The sequence below is a fragment of the Coregonus clupeaformis genome, chromosome 17 (assembly GCF_020615455.1).
Source record: "Coregonus clupeaformis isolate EN_2021a chromosome 17, ASM2061545v1, whole genome shotgun sequence".
NCBI classification, from domain to species: Eukaryota; Metazoa; Chordata; class Actinopteri; order Salmoniformes; family Salmonidae; genus Coregonus; species Coregonus clupeaformis.
The window spans coordinates 41,577,100-41,592,636 of record NC_059208.1 but is presented as its reverse complement, the minus strand read 5'-3'; the positions used below and the strand labels follow the sequence as shown (position 1 = coordinate 41,592,636).

At 43.7% G+C, this 15,537-nt stretch overlaps 1 protein-coding gene across 1 annotated transcript in view; it reads right to left on the bottom strand.

Moving 5' to 3' along the window:
* Window positions 1-547: 547 nt before the first annotated feature.
* LOC121585572 (voltage-dependent calcium channel gamma-7 subunit) overlaps window positions 548-15,537 on the bottom strand; it is a 30,781-nt gene continuing 15,791 nt past the window's right edge. Inside the window, exons 3-6 of the mRNA XM_041901897.2 lie at window positions 9,953-10,042; window positions 8,234-8,374; window positions 5,554-5,699; window positions 548-1,463 (exon numbers count right to left, since the gene is read on the bottom strand). Of these exons, the coding sequence (XP_041757831.1) occupies window positions 984-1,463; window positions 5,554-5,699; window positions 8,234-8,374; window positions 9,953-10,042 (857 nt within the window). The 3' untranslated portion in view covers window positions 548-983. The remainder of the gene's footprint in view (window positions 1,464-5,553; window positions 5,700-8,233; window positions 8,375-9,952; window positions 10,043-15,537) is intronic.

The window sequence follows — 15,537 nt, the reverse complement described above, 5'->3', positions numbered from 1 at the left end:
GGGGTTTTCGGCAGTCCCCATAGGAGAAACATTTGAAGAACCCTTTTTGGTTCCAGGTAGAACCTTTTTGGTTCCAGGTAGAACCCTTTTAAAATCCATGTAGAGCCCTTTTCACAGAGGGTTCTACATGGAACCAAAAATAGTTCTACCTGGAACCAAAAAGGGTTCTACCTGGAAGCAAAAAGGGTTCTCCTATGGGGACAGCCGAAGAACCATTTAGGAACCCTTTTTTCTAAGAGTGTACCGGTAGTACAAGAATGCTACTGCAGAGGGGAATCTGAGATGTTACAGTATGTACAGTCACAGAACCCTCTTGAATGATCTTCAGAAGTCTCAGATTTCTGTCCTCGTACCCACAACGCTTGCCTCTCAAATACGAACAATAAAAACAATTATAGAACTAATCATACAGGAATACACATCTCATGAAAGACAAACATGGTTAAGATTTCAACATTTGTTTTTCCAGGACTTAGAGAAAGAAAAATGTCTATACAGTTTAAGTATAAATCTCTATGCATATACAATTTGTTCTTGATTCTTGTGTGTGTTAGTGCTTGAAATGCATCGTATTCTTTTTCTTCTGAAACAGCAGCACCTTTTCTCATAGACCGACTCACCTCTTCTCCTCCCTCTTTTTCTTATTGTGTAAATAATTATCATATCCCTCCCTCTCTCCCTCCCTCTCTCCCTCCCTCGTTTAAAATGTCTGTCTTCATCTTAGGCACAGCATTAATTATGAATCATCCTCCACCCACCTCGTTTTCTTTCCCTCGTTCATTCCCCTTTTTCTCCTAAATCTCCTTCCTTCATCCCCTCTTCCATCTCTCCTCCGACACTTCATGCGTGTATCTGTGTGTTTGTGTGTGTACGTGTGTGTGAGTGTGTTTGCATCTGTCTCTGTGTGTTGGACGTATGACAGAGCCAAGCCCTGCTCTGTCTATACCCCCTCCCCTCCCTCCCTCATCCCTCACTCCCCCCTTCTAGCATGGTGAGGCGCTCATGCGCATGTGTTGGTGGTAGCGGGGAGGGGGCTGGGCAGAGGGTGGCATGGCCATGGGCATGCACTGGGGAGGGGGCCCACTGGGGTGGGAGGACATGGTGTGGTGGCTGGAGTGGAGGGGGTGGGAGGACATGGTGTGGTGGGGGTAGGAGGAGGAGGAGGAGGACTGCTGGTAGCTGGCGCCCGAGGAAGGGCCAGAGGACGGGGCCTGCTGCTGCAGGGAGCTGCCCTTGGGCGGCGGGGGCGGGGGCGTCTGGTTCAGCTGGATGGAGATGTCGCTGGATACTTCAGACGCGCTGCGGCCCCGCTTCGGAGGAGGCCACGACTCAGGGTGAAGGTACTGGCCGCTGTAGTCGCTGCACTCGGACAGGCGGGGGCGGTAGAGGGATGGGTGGGGCCGGTACATCTCCTCCTCGGCATAGCGCTTCATGAAGAGGTACACTGACATCACCCCGGCCCCCTGGGAGAGAGCAGAGCAAGCACACTATGAGATACCATGACTCATATTAATACATGACATGAAACACTGAAACACCATCATAATGAAGTCATAAGTGACACATTGGGCCATCATACATACATCAGGCACACTATGAGCCACAGCAAAAAGAAGCCTAACTAAAAATAAATAATATTATAAATAAATGACATACAGTACTGGGCCATGAAATACAATAAATACTGGAACATTTAAAAGTCCAATGCATCCGTTTTTATCTCAATATCAAATCATTTCTGGGTAACAATTAAGTACCTTACCGTGATTGTTTTAAATTAAAATTGTCAAAAAGAAAGAAAAATTGCTTCTTAGCAAAGAGCCATTTCTCAAGCAAGAATTTTGCTAAGACTGTCTGGGAGTGGTCTGAGTGGGGAGGGGAAAGCTGAAAACAATGCTCTTTCTTATTGGTATATTAACTAATTTATCGCCTGGTGATGTCACCAGGCAGGCCAAAACTCCATCCCACCCAAACAGGCTGAAATTTCAGGCGGTCTTTTCAAACAGCTCTTACACTAAAAGGGCATTGTAATAATTTCCACAATTTCACAGTATTATTCCAACCTCATAGTGTGGAAATATATATAATACACAGGAAAATCTCGTTTTTGACTGCACTGGCCTTTAATAAAGCACAATACCCCTCAATACAACAGGATGTAATTTAGCATCCTGAAAGATCTATAAAAAATAATTGAATCAATATAAAATATTTAACATTTTAATAATATTACATGCATACGTTATTTTCAACTGTGGAATAAGTTTATATGATGCACAAACCTCTTAGCGTCTTAGCAAGCTACCCTGCAATGCACTGAAGACATAACAAATCAAATCAAATGTTATTTGCCACATGCGCCGAATACAACAGGTGTAGACATTACAGTGAAATGCTTACAAGCCCTTAACCAACAATGCAGTTTTTTAAAGAAAAAGTTAAATAAAAAAAAGCGTTAAGTAAAAAAAATAAAAGCAAATAACTAAAGAGCAGCAGTAAAATAAAATAACAGTTGGGGAGGCTATATACAGGGGGGTACCAGTACAGAGTCAATGTGCGGGGGCACCGGCTAGTCGAGGTGATTGAGGTAATATGTACATGTGGGTAGAGTTAAAGTGACTATGCATAAATAATAAACAGAGTAGCAGCAGCGTAAAAGAGGGGGATGGGGTGGGGTGGGGGGGCAGTGCAAATAGTCAAATAGCCATGATTAGCTGTTCAGGAGTCTTATGGCTTGGGGGTAGAAGCTGTTGAGAGGCCTTTTGGACCTAGACTTGGCGCTCCGGTACCGCTTGCCGTGCGGTAGCAGAGAGAACAGTCTATGACTAGGGTGGCTGGAGTCCTTGACAATTTTTAGGGCCTTCCTCTGACACCGCCTGGTATAGAGGTTCTGGATGGCAGGAAGCTTGGCCCCAGTTATGTACTGGGCCGTACGCACTACCCTCTGTAGTGCCTTGCGGTCGGAGGCCGAGCAGTTGCCATAACAGGCGGTGATGCAACCAGTCAGGATGCTCTCGATGGTGCAGCTGTAGAACTTTTTGAGGATCTGAGGACCCATGCCAAATCTTTTCAGTCTGCTGAGGGGGAATAGGCTTTGTCGTGCCCTCTTCACGACTGTCTTGGTGTGTTTGGACCATGATAGTTTGTTGGTGATGTGGACACCAAGGAACTTGAAGCTCTCAACCTGTTCCACTACAGCCCCGTCGATGAGAATGGGGGCGTGCTCAGTCCTCTTTTTTTCCTGTAGTCCACAATCATCTCCTTTGTCTTGATCATGTTGAGGGAGAGGTTGTTATCCTGGCACCACACGGCCAGGTCTCTGACCTCCTCCCTATTGGCTGTCTCATCGTTGTCGGTGATCAGGCCTACCACTGTTGTGTCGTTGGCAAACTTAATGATGGTGTTGGAGTCGTGCCTGGCCATGCAGTCATGGGTAAACAGGGAGTACAGGAGGGGGACTGAGCACACACCCCCTGAGGGGCCCCGTGTTGAGGATCAGTGTGGCAGATGTGTTGTTACCTACCCTTACCACCTGGGGGCAGCCCGTCAGGAAGTCCAGGATCCAGTTGCAGAGGGAGGTGTTTAGTCCCAGGGTCCTTAGCTTAGTGATGAGCTTTGAGGGCACTATGGTGTTGAACGCTGAGCTGTAGTCAATGAATAGCATTCTCACGTAGGTGTTCCTCTTGTTCAGGTGGGAAAGGGCAGTGTGGAGTGCAATAGAGATTGCATCATCTGTGGATCTGTTGGGGCGGTATGCAAATTGGAGTGGGTCTAGGGTTTCTGGGATAATGGTGTTGATGTGAGCCATGACCAGCCTTTCAAAGCACTTCATGGCTACAGACGTGAGTGCTACGGGTCGGTAGTCATTTAGGCAGGTTATCTTAGTGTCCTTGGGCACATGGACTATGGTTGTCTGCTTGAAACATGTTGGTATTACAGACTCAGTCAGGGACATGTTGAAAATGTCAGTGAAGACACTTGCCAGTTGGTCAGCGCATGCTCGGAGTACACGTCCTGGTAATCCATCAGGCCCTGCGGCCTTGTGAATGTTGACCTGCTTAAAAGTCTTACTCACATCGGCTACGGAGAGCATTATCACATAATAATCCGGAACAGCTGATGCTCTCATGCATGCTTCAGTGTTGCTTGCCTCGAAGCGAGCATAGAAGTGATTTAGCTCGTCTGGTAGGCTTGTGTCACTGGACAGCTCAGGGCTGTGCTTCCCTTTATAGTCTGTAATAGTTTTCAAGCCCTGCCACATCCGACGAGCGTCAGAGCCGGTGTAGTACGATATAATCTTAGTCCTGTATTGACTCTTTGCCTGTTTGATGGTTCGTCGGAGGGCATAGCAGGATTTCTTATAAGCGTCCGGGTTAGAGTCCCGCTCCTTGAAAGCGGCAGCTCTACCCTTTAGCTCAGTGCGGATATTGCCTGTAATCCATGGCTTCTGGTTGGGGTATGTACGTACGGTCACTGTGGGGACGACGTCATCGATGCACTTATTGATGAAGCCAGTGACTGATGTGGTGTACTCCTCAATGCTATCAGAAGAATCCCGGAACATATTCCAGTCTGTGCTAGCAAAACAGTCCTGTAGCTTAGCATCTGCGTCATCTGACCACTTTCTTATTAACCGAGTCACTGGTGCTTCCTGCTTTAGTTTTTGCTTATAAGCAGGAATCAGGAGGATAGAGTTATGGTCAGATTTGCCAAATGGAGGGCGAGGGAGAGCTTTGTATACGTTTCTGTGTGTGGAGTAAAGGTGGTCTGAAGTTTTTTTCCCTCTGGTTGCACATTTAACATGCTGGTAGAAATTAGGTAAAACGGATTTAAGTTTCCATGAATGAAAGTCCCCGGCCACTAGGAGCGCTGCCTCTGGATGAGCGTTTTCCTGTTTATTTATGGCCTTATACAGCTCATTGAGTGCAATCTTAGTGCCAGCATCGGTTTGTGGAGGTAGATAGACAGCTACGAAAAATATAGATGAAAACTCTCTTGGTAAATAGTGTGGTCTACAGTTTATCATGAGATACTCTACCTCCGGCGAGCAAAACCTCGAGACTTCCTTAGTATTAGATTTTATGCACCAGCTGTTGTTTACAGTGCTCAGACTCAACCAAACCGCTCCTCCGTGTAATAACTCATTATCAAAACTGCATTCATGTTGCGCCAAACATCCGCACAAACATTTACACCTCATCCACTATTCATCACCGACATCTTAGTACAACATCCTTGAAACTTGAGCATGTCAACGCTGGTGCTAAGCGCTATTCCCCCTCCTCTTCGTCCTGCCGCTGCAGAGGGTCTGGAGAAAAAGAAAAGCCCTCTAGCGAACTATATATTCAAGTGACAACAGCAGCATTTTAAGCTGCCGCTGTGACATAGCTGTCGCCCTAAAGAGTGCGCTATTAACATTTATGAATATTGATGTGAGCTTGGGGGGGGGGGGGTCCTAACAGTGAAGCACTAGGCTAGATGTCGGTTATCAGTTAGCAGAGGTTAGTAGTTAGCGGTCGGGCACTACACTAGCAGGCGGACGGGTGTGCTGACCTCTTTGAGGAGGAAGGAGCTGGCAGCGAAGGCGAAGGACCAGCCGTAGTGGTAGTGGAAGAAGTGCTCTGGCTCACGCGGCCGGTTCATCACCTCGTCATTGATGCTGCTGATGTAGAGGACCAGGCCCACCACCAGGCTGAGCCCTGAGAAGGGGGAGAGGAGGGGATGGAGTGAAAAAGAGAGGGAGGGAAAGGGGGAGAGAGAGGCAATGGAGAGGCAGAGAAAGACATGGGAAGGAGTAGATGAAAGAGAGAGAGATGGAATGGAGAGAGGGAGAGAGGAGGGGAGAGAAAGGAGGAGGGGAGAAGAGGTGAGCCAGTGGAGGGTGAGAGAGGAAGAGGAGAGAGAGAATGGAGAGGGGGAGAGAGGGAGTGCACAGTGTTGAGAAGATTATATGAAACAGTGAGCGAGAGAGGAAGGGTATCATAAATTAGAATGAGAGAGGGAGAGAAGGGTAGAGGAAAGAGAGAGGAAGGGAAGGGACAAACGCCAGGGGCGAGAGTGGGTGGGGGAATGGGTCAGAGTGTGAACATGAAGGAGAGGGTGGGTGGTAGGGAGAGCGAGAGAGAGATTTGGAGACAGGAGGATACACAGTGAGCAAGATAGAGGGAGAGAGGTGGAGAGACATAGTAAAAAAATATATATATATGAGTACATCTCTGACTGCTTGTTGCCTTGGCATCCAAATAGATCCCCCTTGACATAAAGGGTGAGACAGCCGAAAAGTGGGACAGTATGTGGCCTATAGTCACACCGCTGGAATGGGATCAAAAACACCATCATATTTCTAGTGCCAAACTCAGTAGTCTACTCAAAGGGCATAGGAGACAGACAGCAGCCTTGGGGACAACCCATTGTTGTAGTTCTTTTATTAGAACATTATTTTATGAAAATAAGAATCATAAATTATACACAGTAAAACGTGATTATGATACACTGCAAATGCCCAACCATTGCTACTACTACTACTACCACAGCTGTATTACACTAGACTAGCTAAATTAGTGTCACCTCTGCAAATAATCATAGTATCTCAATCGTTTTCTCAGTTCGCCTTCCAAAAGCCACCATTGTTGCTATATGTTTCTGCCTTCACACGGAAAAGAGCTCGTATGGCCAAACATTTGAGCACATTTCCCCTGACACATTAAAAAACAACAATAAAATAACTGAATAAGGTCCTCAAAACTTCCTCTTGAACCACATTTTCATTATTCATTATTTGGAATAAATGAGCCTCATTATACTTTCTAAATGGAAACCAAATTCCAACCACTGCCTGTGAATCTGCGATAAACAAGGACAACATACAAGAGCAGTGGTGGAAGAGAAAGAAAACCTAATTAAAGGATGTGTCAGTGCTTTTCACCAGCCAGCCTCGGCTGCTGCTGTCTCTGACCCTAAAATCCTCCTCCACCATTAACCAGCACAGCAGCCCCACTGCATAATCAGCCCTGACCAGCACCACAACAACAACAACAGCAGGAGATTCAGGCAGCAGGCTCGAGCAGGCAGCAATAACTGCAGCAGCAGCAGCGACCGAAGCTCCTGGGAACCAGTGACCTGACATCCCCTTACTGGGTCAGCAGGGGGAGCTGTGTGGCTAGCTGCTGTTAGCTCCTCGCCTCGCCTGCCTCCCTCTCAGCAGCAGTCAGCCGTTCTGCGTGGGCGTGCTAGAAAACACTGTCCCTCTCTGAAGAAAGGCAGGCTGCACCGGAGCCAGTTTGAAGCGTCGTCCATTCTGTTTTATCAGAATGGTTTGGGTTAGGAGAAGGTGTATGGAGAGCTGATCCTGAATCAGGGTGTGAAAACATTTTGTTTGCGAGGAATTGTTATGTATTTTGTGTTGTGAAATGATAACGAAATTAAATTCCATGGCAACCACATTTTTTATAGGACAAAGACATTGAGAATAATGTCATGCAGAGCAACTATAGAGCTGTCAGTTTGTTAAAATGGCTTCAGAATAACAGAGTAAATAATAACAACAAACTAATTATTTTCTCAAGTCCGGTCGATTTCTCAAGTCGTTTTTGACACCTATTATCTGATTTGTCGTGGTTTTACAATATTTAAAGCTTTCCTTCTTTCTTTTTTTTCTCAACTCACAGCCCAGCAAGTTTCAAGTTGTATTATTCGTATGTACAGGATACACAAAAGGTATACACCGTACAACGAAAGGCTTACTTGCAGGTTTCTTCTCGACAATGCAACAACAATACGAAATAAGAAAATATAAGAATACGAACATAAAGTAAATGGCTAAGTAGAAAATAATAAACAGAAAATACATTTCATCGAGTTAACTACTAGAAAAGCATTACATATTCAATTTTCACCTGAAATTGTGCAATCGTTCACTGCTGCGGGTCAGTGACATGTAATAAGGACAAGATGGGCACATAACTTCTCTGTCAGCAGCATCTCATGCTAGGCTAGCATCTGTGAGCAAGATATGCAATACTCCCAAATAGAATGTCGTCTTATAGACAACTGATAATCAGGATAAACTGTTAGCCAAGCCACTAAATCAAAAACCAATCAGGAGGGTTCCAGACCCAGATCGCACAGAACCTACTTTACATACCATGGGCAGCTTTCATCAACCAATAAGTATCTTTAATACTGAACATCATTAAAACAACAGCCAATGGGAAACTTTTATGTGGCTCCTTACCTGAGAGGATGAAGAAGATTCCAGAGATGAAGGCCAGGATGGTGCGCTGGGGCCGGATGTGTCCGATGTTACTGATGACGAAGGCGGTGAAGACGAAAAGCAGCGAAACCATGGGGAACGGTGTGGCCGTCCGTACCATCTCTGGTGAAGGAAACAGGTCAAGAGAAAGACAGAAGATGGAAAAATATATTGAAATAAGGAGGGAGAGTTAAGTTCAACACTAAAAAATGTATGAAATATACAAAATATGAAACATAGTAAAAATATTCAACATTTCTTACATCGTTTTAATCAAAAGTTTCAGTGTCCCACTGGGATAATAAAAATTAAGAAGCGTTCAGTGGAAAAAGCTTTCGTTACACGTGTCCTCTATTTATAAACAATTACGTTAATAAATAAATGCATGCACTGTATGTAACACACGGAGGAACAAAATATGAATGGTCTAAACTGTTAAATACAATAAGTGTATGAATGATTTGTAACTGTGATATTGTAGCTGTTATGCAAAACAATAACTAAGGCTACGTGTCTTTTTTATGTCTGTTTGCGCTGCAATTGTTTGTTACCTTGTCTATGTGTCTATTCAGTAGGGCTATGTTACTTGTATTGTAGTCTGCCACTTTGTCTTTTTCTTCTAACTGGGTTATCCTGGTATACTTTGCTACCCATTTGTCTGTTATAACTTTCTGCCTACTTTGTCCCTCGTGCTGTTACCTGTTCCTACAATGTTTTGCGCTGTTGCCATAGATCTCCTATCATATCGTGATGTTCCGATTGTTGTGATGTGCTTTGTCTCTGCCTATTTTTAGCCTCGTGCTGTTGTCTGGCTTAACAATGTTTGTGCCATGTTGTGTTGTTGTCATAGGTCTCTCATCATGTAGTATGGTGTGCTTTGTTTCCACTGTCTGTCTGCTGATGTAGTGTGCTCTGCCAAGTGTCTTCAGTGTATGTTGTCTGTCTTGTCCTACACTTTTAATCCCCTCCCCGTGCCCCACAGGAGGCCTTTTGCCTCTTGCCAGACCGTCATTGTAAATAATAATTTGCTTTTAATTAACCTGCCTTGTAACATAAAGAAAGGTTAAATAAAAATTAAAAATAAATGAAAGTCTTGAATTATACAGAAAAAAATCTGCTTCACTTCCTTTCTTACATGACTATAAAGTCTTTATGAAGTAGTTACAGAGGTTGAATTGGGGTTGGGAGCAATTTTGCACATCAATAAATGCTTTATGTTACGTTATACACCATTCTAACTCAATTGTTTTACTTGTCAATCATGAAGAAAGGAAATCATATAAAATAATGATTAAGTAACATTCATTCCCAAGAGCACATTTCCTGCATCAGTTTATCATTCCCTACAGGTTGTTATGCCTGCAGCCTGCTGTACAAAACAATATACTGTAGTAAAGGTAATGTCCTTTGTCCTAGTGTGTCAGATCCCATTGTGGTCTATACAGTCCACTTTTGGGCCACACTGTTCTACGGTTTATAAGGTTTTCCAAGTTTTCATATCTTGAATAATTCAAATAGTTGTTAAATAAAGAAAAGGGAACTTCAGCGGTGTTCAACACAGGTTGTAAATAAAAGAGGTTGGGAACTATTTTGCCTCATGTTTCCTGGGTAGAGCCATTAGGTGCATAAAGCAATGACACAATGACATGCAGGGGTTCTTTTCCTGCATGTTTCTCGCTGTTGTCAGATATCATCACTTACTTAGTATATTTGCAGTGTTTTCGGTCACGATATCTATCTCAGCTTCAGTGGTGAAGTATTCTGATGCTACACATCTCCCCTTTTCAGGTCCTGGGAGAGAGACAGCGAGAGATGAGCAGAAGAGACACTTGGGGTGGAATAGAGAGGAAGTCATTAACCTGGAATTTGGATAGAGAGTTGGACACTTAATCAGAGTGGCACAGAGGTGAACAGTCAGCGAGGAAAGCCACATTTCACACGACAGCAGCATCTTTCACCTTTCACCTTATGTACCAGGCACCAGCACAAACAACGCCATTCCCCTGGAGGGCCACCAATATAACCCTGGCTAGAGGAGCGTGTGTGTGTGTGTGTGTGTGTGTGTGTGCATTCTTCCTTAAGCGTTCCCTTCAACCTTAGCAGACTGAAGCCTCTGAGTCATGGGTAACAATCATTGTCTACGTCAGACAGCACGTTGATTCCGCCTGCACTGATCTGTCCAATAATATCTATCTTCGGACTGCAGTAACTACACGCCGTGACCACTACACGCTGTGCCCACTACACACCACGCCCATTGCCATTGAGGGTACTTGTAACAGTACAACGGCCATTAGCATTATGTCACTACATAGATAATATATGCAGTGGCGGTCGGTGCAATTTAAAGTGTGGGAGGACAATAATTATTTGTTATGAGCATGGCCTTATTTCTATTACAGCATATTGGATGACTGTCATTCACATTCCATTCACCCAGTTCAATGTAACAGCGATAGGTTTAGGCTACTACATGATAATCACATTTTCCCTATCCCCATCATGAGGTTGCTACAACCTAGCCTATGAATGAAAGTTTACAACGTAGATGCACACAGGTCGAGATACATTTTTTAGGTGACAGACAGTGACACATTCAATACTGCCTTGCACACTCTTGCCTGCATCTAGCTGATCTAGGGTGTAATCATTAGTCTAACAGTTGCAAACAATAGTTTCTACTGGACAAATTGAGGTATGTTTATCCCCCGTTTCATTCCGTTTGCTTGCATTTAAGAAACATTTTTCAACAGAATCGCTCCTGATCACGCGTAAACACAGTTCACTTTCATAGTAGCCACTTGTATTCCTTCTTGCATCTATGCGCTCTCCTCCTGTCACCTTTTCCCTTCGCTTGTGGACTTCAATGCACAACACATCAGCTGTATGTGACCAGGCGAAAAAAAACTTTTCCCAGCCAAACATATCATAACCGCCACACAGCCTACATTGTTTTTAACATATTGGCTAAAGTAACGTCATAGTCAACATAGCTAATAGAACTAACGTGTTAGTAAACCCGCTACAATCATGCAGTAACGTTACAGTGTACAGTCAGTAAGCAGTTTAGCACTTACACCGGTGGGCCCAGGTGGCATAAATTAGGAACATTTTTGCACATGTATTAAAAAATAAAAACCGGAAATACCTTATTTACATAAGTATTCAGACATTTTGCTATGAGACTCGAAATTGAGCTCAGGTGCATGCTGTTTCAATTGATCATTTTAAATGATAAATTAGCAAATATTTCTAAAAATCTGTTTTTGCTTTGTCATTATGGGGTATTGATGAGGAATTTTAGAATAAGGCTGTAACCTATCAAAATGTGAAAAAAGTCAAGGGGTCTGGATACTTTCCGAAGGCATTGTATATGATCACACTGGTAATATATAATTGTTTTCTTTACTGGACTGATGGTGCCTGCATCTGTTGGTTAGTCTCAGTAGAGAGAGAGAGAGAGAGAGAGAGAGAGAGAGAGAGAGAGAGAGAGAGAGAGAGAGAGAGAGAGAGAGAGCTCCGCTGAGTGCTGCTGATTGACCAAAAAGGGGACACCGTCTTTGAGCTGATGGCAAAACTCGATTCGCACTTCATTATTTCTGACTCAAGCACCGATTCATGTTGTTACTCGTCTGACCAGAGAACGTGAAATATTCCTCGATATTAAATAGACACAAGCTGATAACAATAACAACCCAGGTCAATCGATACACTTTGTAGCGCGAGTGGATATGGTGAGGGCGTTTTATAGCTTATAAAAGTGTTAAATCAGTGCTCTCGGTTTTGGACTGTTTTGTTTGGGAACCTATTTGGCCAGATCCGGTAACTCTCGTGGCATGAATAATTGTCACTTTTTGTAATGTAAAAATTATAGTTAAAGCGATTAAAGTTCATTCGAGTTGACTCTTCATTAATTCTCCTGCCCCCACAAAAAAACGTAATGTTAAAAAGTAGATTTTCCGCACAGGCCTAATTTTCAACGAGTTGATTCGGGTTGGGCCAAATATGGTTTGCGCAACATTGTAACCTGCTGTAGGCCTATGTGTGAGACCAACCGGTGGCGGTGGTTGTGTGAGAGGCGCGCCTGTATCTCTTACATAACTAAAATGAGATTCACATTCTATGATCTCTCCCTCTCTGCTCTGATAGACATGAGCCTGCAACTCTCATCTCTCCAGCGTTGCACATCATTTATTTCCTTATAGAATCATAGAATCAAGGAACTGCAGCACCCCTAATAAATTGAAATACATTTGCCAAAGTTATAGAATTACTGCTGTCTGTTCAGAAAGTAATGAAATCCTTCAGAATAGCCTACTACACCATGAGAAGGCCTATCATTTAGCCACAGAGGATAAATAGCTTCTTTTAAAAACAGCGTAGCTGTGGATTGTAGCCCAATAACAAGGAATAGGCTACAGTCCGGAACGCGCGGCAAATCTGTCAGTTAACAAACAGCATGCAGACAAAACAGGCCTTTCGCAATATTTAAAATGCAATCGAGGGAAAACACAGGTTGGAAAGCAAATGGCTACTGCTGAAAAGAGAAGACTATGCTTTAGGCTACCAAAATATTTGATCAACTTTCAAATATTGTTTAAAAAAGTAAAACAAGAGAGAGATAGGCTTTTGGCGAGTGAGCTGCGCATCATTGGGTAAGTCAGTGAAACTGGAAAGTATTTTTAGGACTATCATTTCCTCCTCATATTGCAGTCTACAATATGAGTCTCCACACACCTAGGCCTAGGATATTGATGGATTCAAGACAAGGTCGTTTTTATTGATCTCAAATTCTCCGTTTGTCAGTGTCAAAGTATCCTGCCATTTCGATCATTTGTGCGGTATTAAAAAATATTCTGCCAAAGATTCTGCCAAATGACGTAGAATTGCATGAAATGCATTTATAAAAAGCCACATTTTTCCCGGACCCCATGTGTGCAACTTCTGTAAGTGCCTCTACTCTACTGCTCTATGGCATTACGCTAATGGGATCATATGCATGCCATGCTTTATTATAAAGGGGATATTTTGGGGTACCTCTGAACTCCCTCACCCCCCTCTCGCGCTCACTTTTTGTTCCGGCACCTCCCGATTTACAAATTAGCACTGTTGTAAGGATTATTTTCCTATTAATAATGAAACAAATTAACAGCTGTACAGAAATACTAATGTGAAGGCCAAATTACAGAAGAGGAACTTCTTGATGCAATTAAAGCCTTTAAGTTCGGGAAAACTCCGGGGCTGGATGGCATACCAGTTGAAGTGCACCAAACCTTTTTTGATGTACTCAGAGGACCGTTATTTGCATGTTTTAACCACTCATATAAAAATGGTAGATGATCAGATAGTCAACAAGAAGGTCTGATTTCATTATTATTGAAACAGGACACAAGTGGTAAATATAAAGATCCAGTCCCTTAAAAAAATTGGAGGCCCCTTACACTTCAGTGTTGTGATGCAAAAATTCTAGCAAAGTGCATAGCGCTTACAATTAAAAAGGTATTGTCGGATATTATTCATCCTAATCAGATAGTTTTTTTTACATGGACGATACATTGGAGATAATATAAGACAAGTACTGGAAACAATAAAACACTATGAAAAATCTGGGAAACAAGGTCTGGTATTCATAGCTGACTTTGAAACGGCTTTTGATAAAGTACGACTGGAATTGAGATATAAATGCCTGGAATATTTCAATTTTGGAGAATCTCTTATACAATTGGTTAAAGTTATGTATAGTAACCCTAGGTGTAAAATAGTAAATAATGGCTACTTCTCATAAAGTTATAAACTGTCAAGAGGAGTAAAACAAGGTTGTCCACTATTCGCAAATCTATCTATTATGGCCATCGAAGTGTTAGCTATTCAAATCAGATCCAACAATAATATCAAGGGGCTAGAAATCCAGGGCTTAGAAACAAAGGTGTCATTGTACGCTGATAATTCATGTTTTCTTTTAAATCCACAATTTGGATCCCTCCACAGCCTCATAGACTATCTAAATACTTTTTCTAACCTCTCTGGATTACCTTAGCAAGCAGCAGTTAGCCTTGAGCTAGCCTCGAGCCAGGCCCATCTCCCGGCTATCTACCTCTCTGTCAACCGGACGGGACCTCCTAGTGTTGACACGGAGCCCCGCCGATCCAACACGACTGGTTTGTCGATGAAATCGTCTGATGTGGTTTCAACACGCTTCCCGTTACGACGTCGACCACGAAGATCCATCTGCTAGCCCCGGCCCGCTAGCACACGCAAGCCGGGCCTCTTGCTCGCCAGTGCTGTAGCAGCCCCCGAACTACCTCCGAACTCTCCTATTGCTGTTCACCGGACCTTATGATAACTCAGCTATACAGCTGATGCCTGCTGGACTGTTCCTTTATACGGTACCGCATCCTGTTTATGTTTAGCCTCAGCCCAAACTTTGTCGGCATTACCAGCTGTTGTCTTAGCTCTCTCGAATAACACCTGTGATTGCTTTATGCCTCTCTCCCATGTCAATATGCCTTGCTTATTGCTGTTTCGGTTATTTCTTATTATACTATTTCACTGTAGAGCCCCCAGCCCAGCTCAACCTGCCTTAGACAGCTCCTTTGTCCCACCCCCCATACACGCGGAGACCGACTCAATCGGTGCCTCCAGTGATGCTATCTCTTTCATCGTTACCCAACGCTTAGGTTTACCTCCACTGTACACATATCCTTCCATATTCTTGTCTGTACATAATGCCCTGAATCTATTCTACAACGCCCGGAAATCTGCCCCTTTTTTTCTCTGTACCCAACGCACTAGAAGACCAGTTCTTAAAGCCTTTAGCCGTATCCTTATTCTACTCCTCCTCTGTTCCTCTGGTGATGTAGAGGTTAACCCAGGCCCTGTAGCTCCCAGTATCACTCCTACTCCCCAGGCGTTATCATTTGTTGACTTCTGTAACCGTAAAAGCCTTGGTTTCTTGCACGTTAACATCCGAAGCCTCCTCCCTAAGTTTGAGTTATTCACTGCATTAGCACACTCCGCCAACCCTGATGTTCTAGCAGTGTCTGAATCCTGGCTTAGGAAGGCCACCAAAAATGCAGAAATGTCCATCCCCAACTACAACATTTTCCGTCTCGATAGAACTGCCAAAGGGGGTGGGGTTGCAATCTACTGTAGAGATAGCCTGCAGAGCTCTATCATACTATCCAGGTCTGTGCCCAAACAGTTTGAGCTTCTACTTCAAAATATCCACCTTTCCAGAAATATGTCTCTCACTGTTGCCGCTTGCTACAGACCCCCCTCAGCCCGAG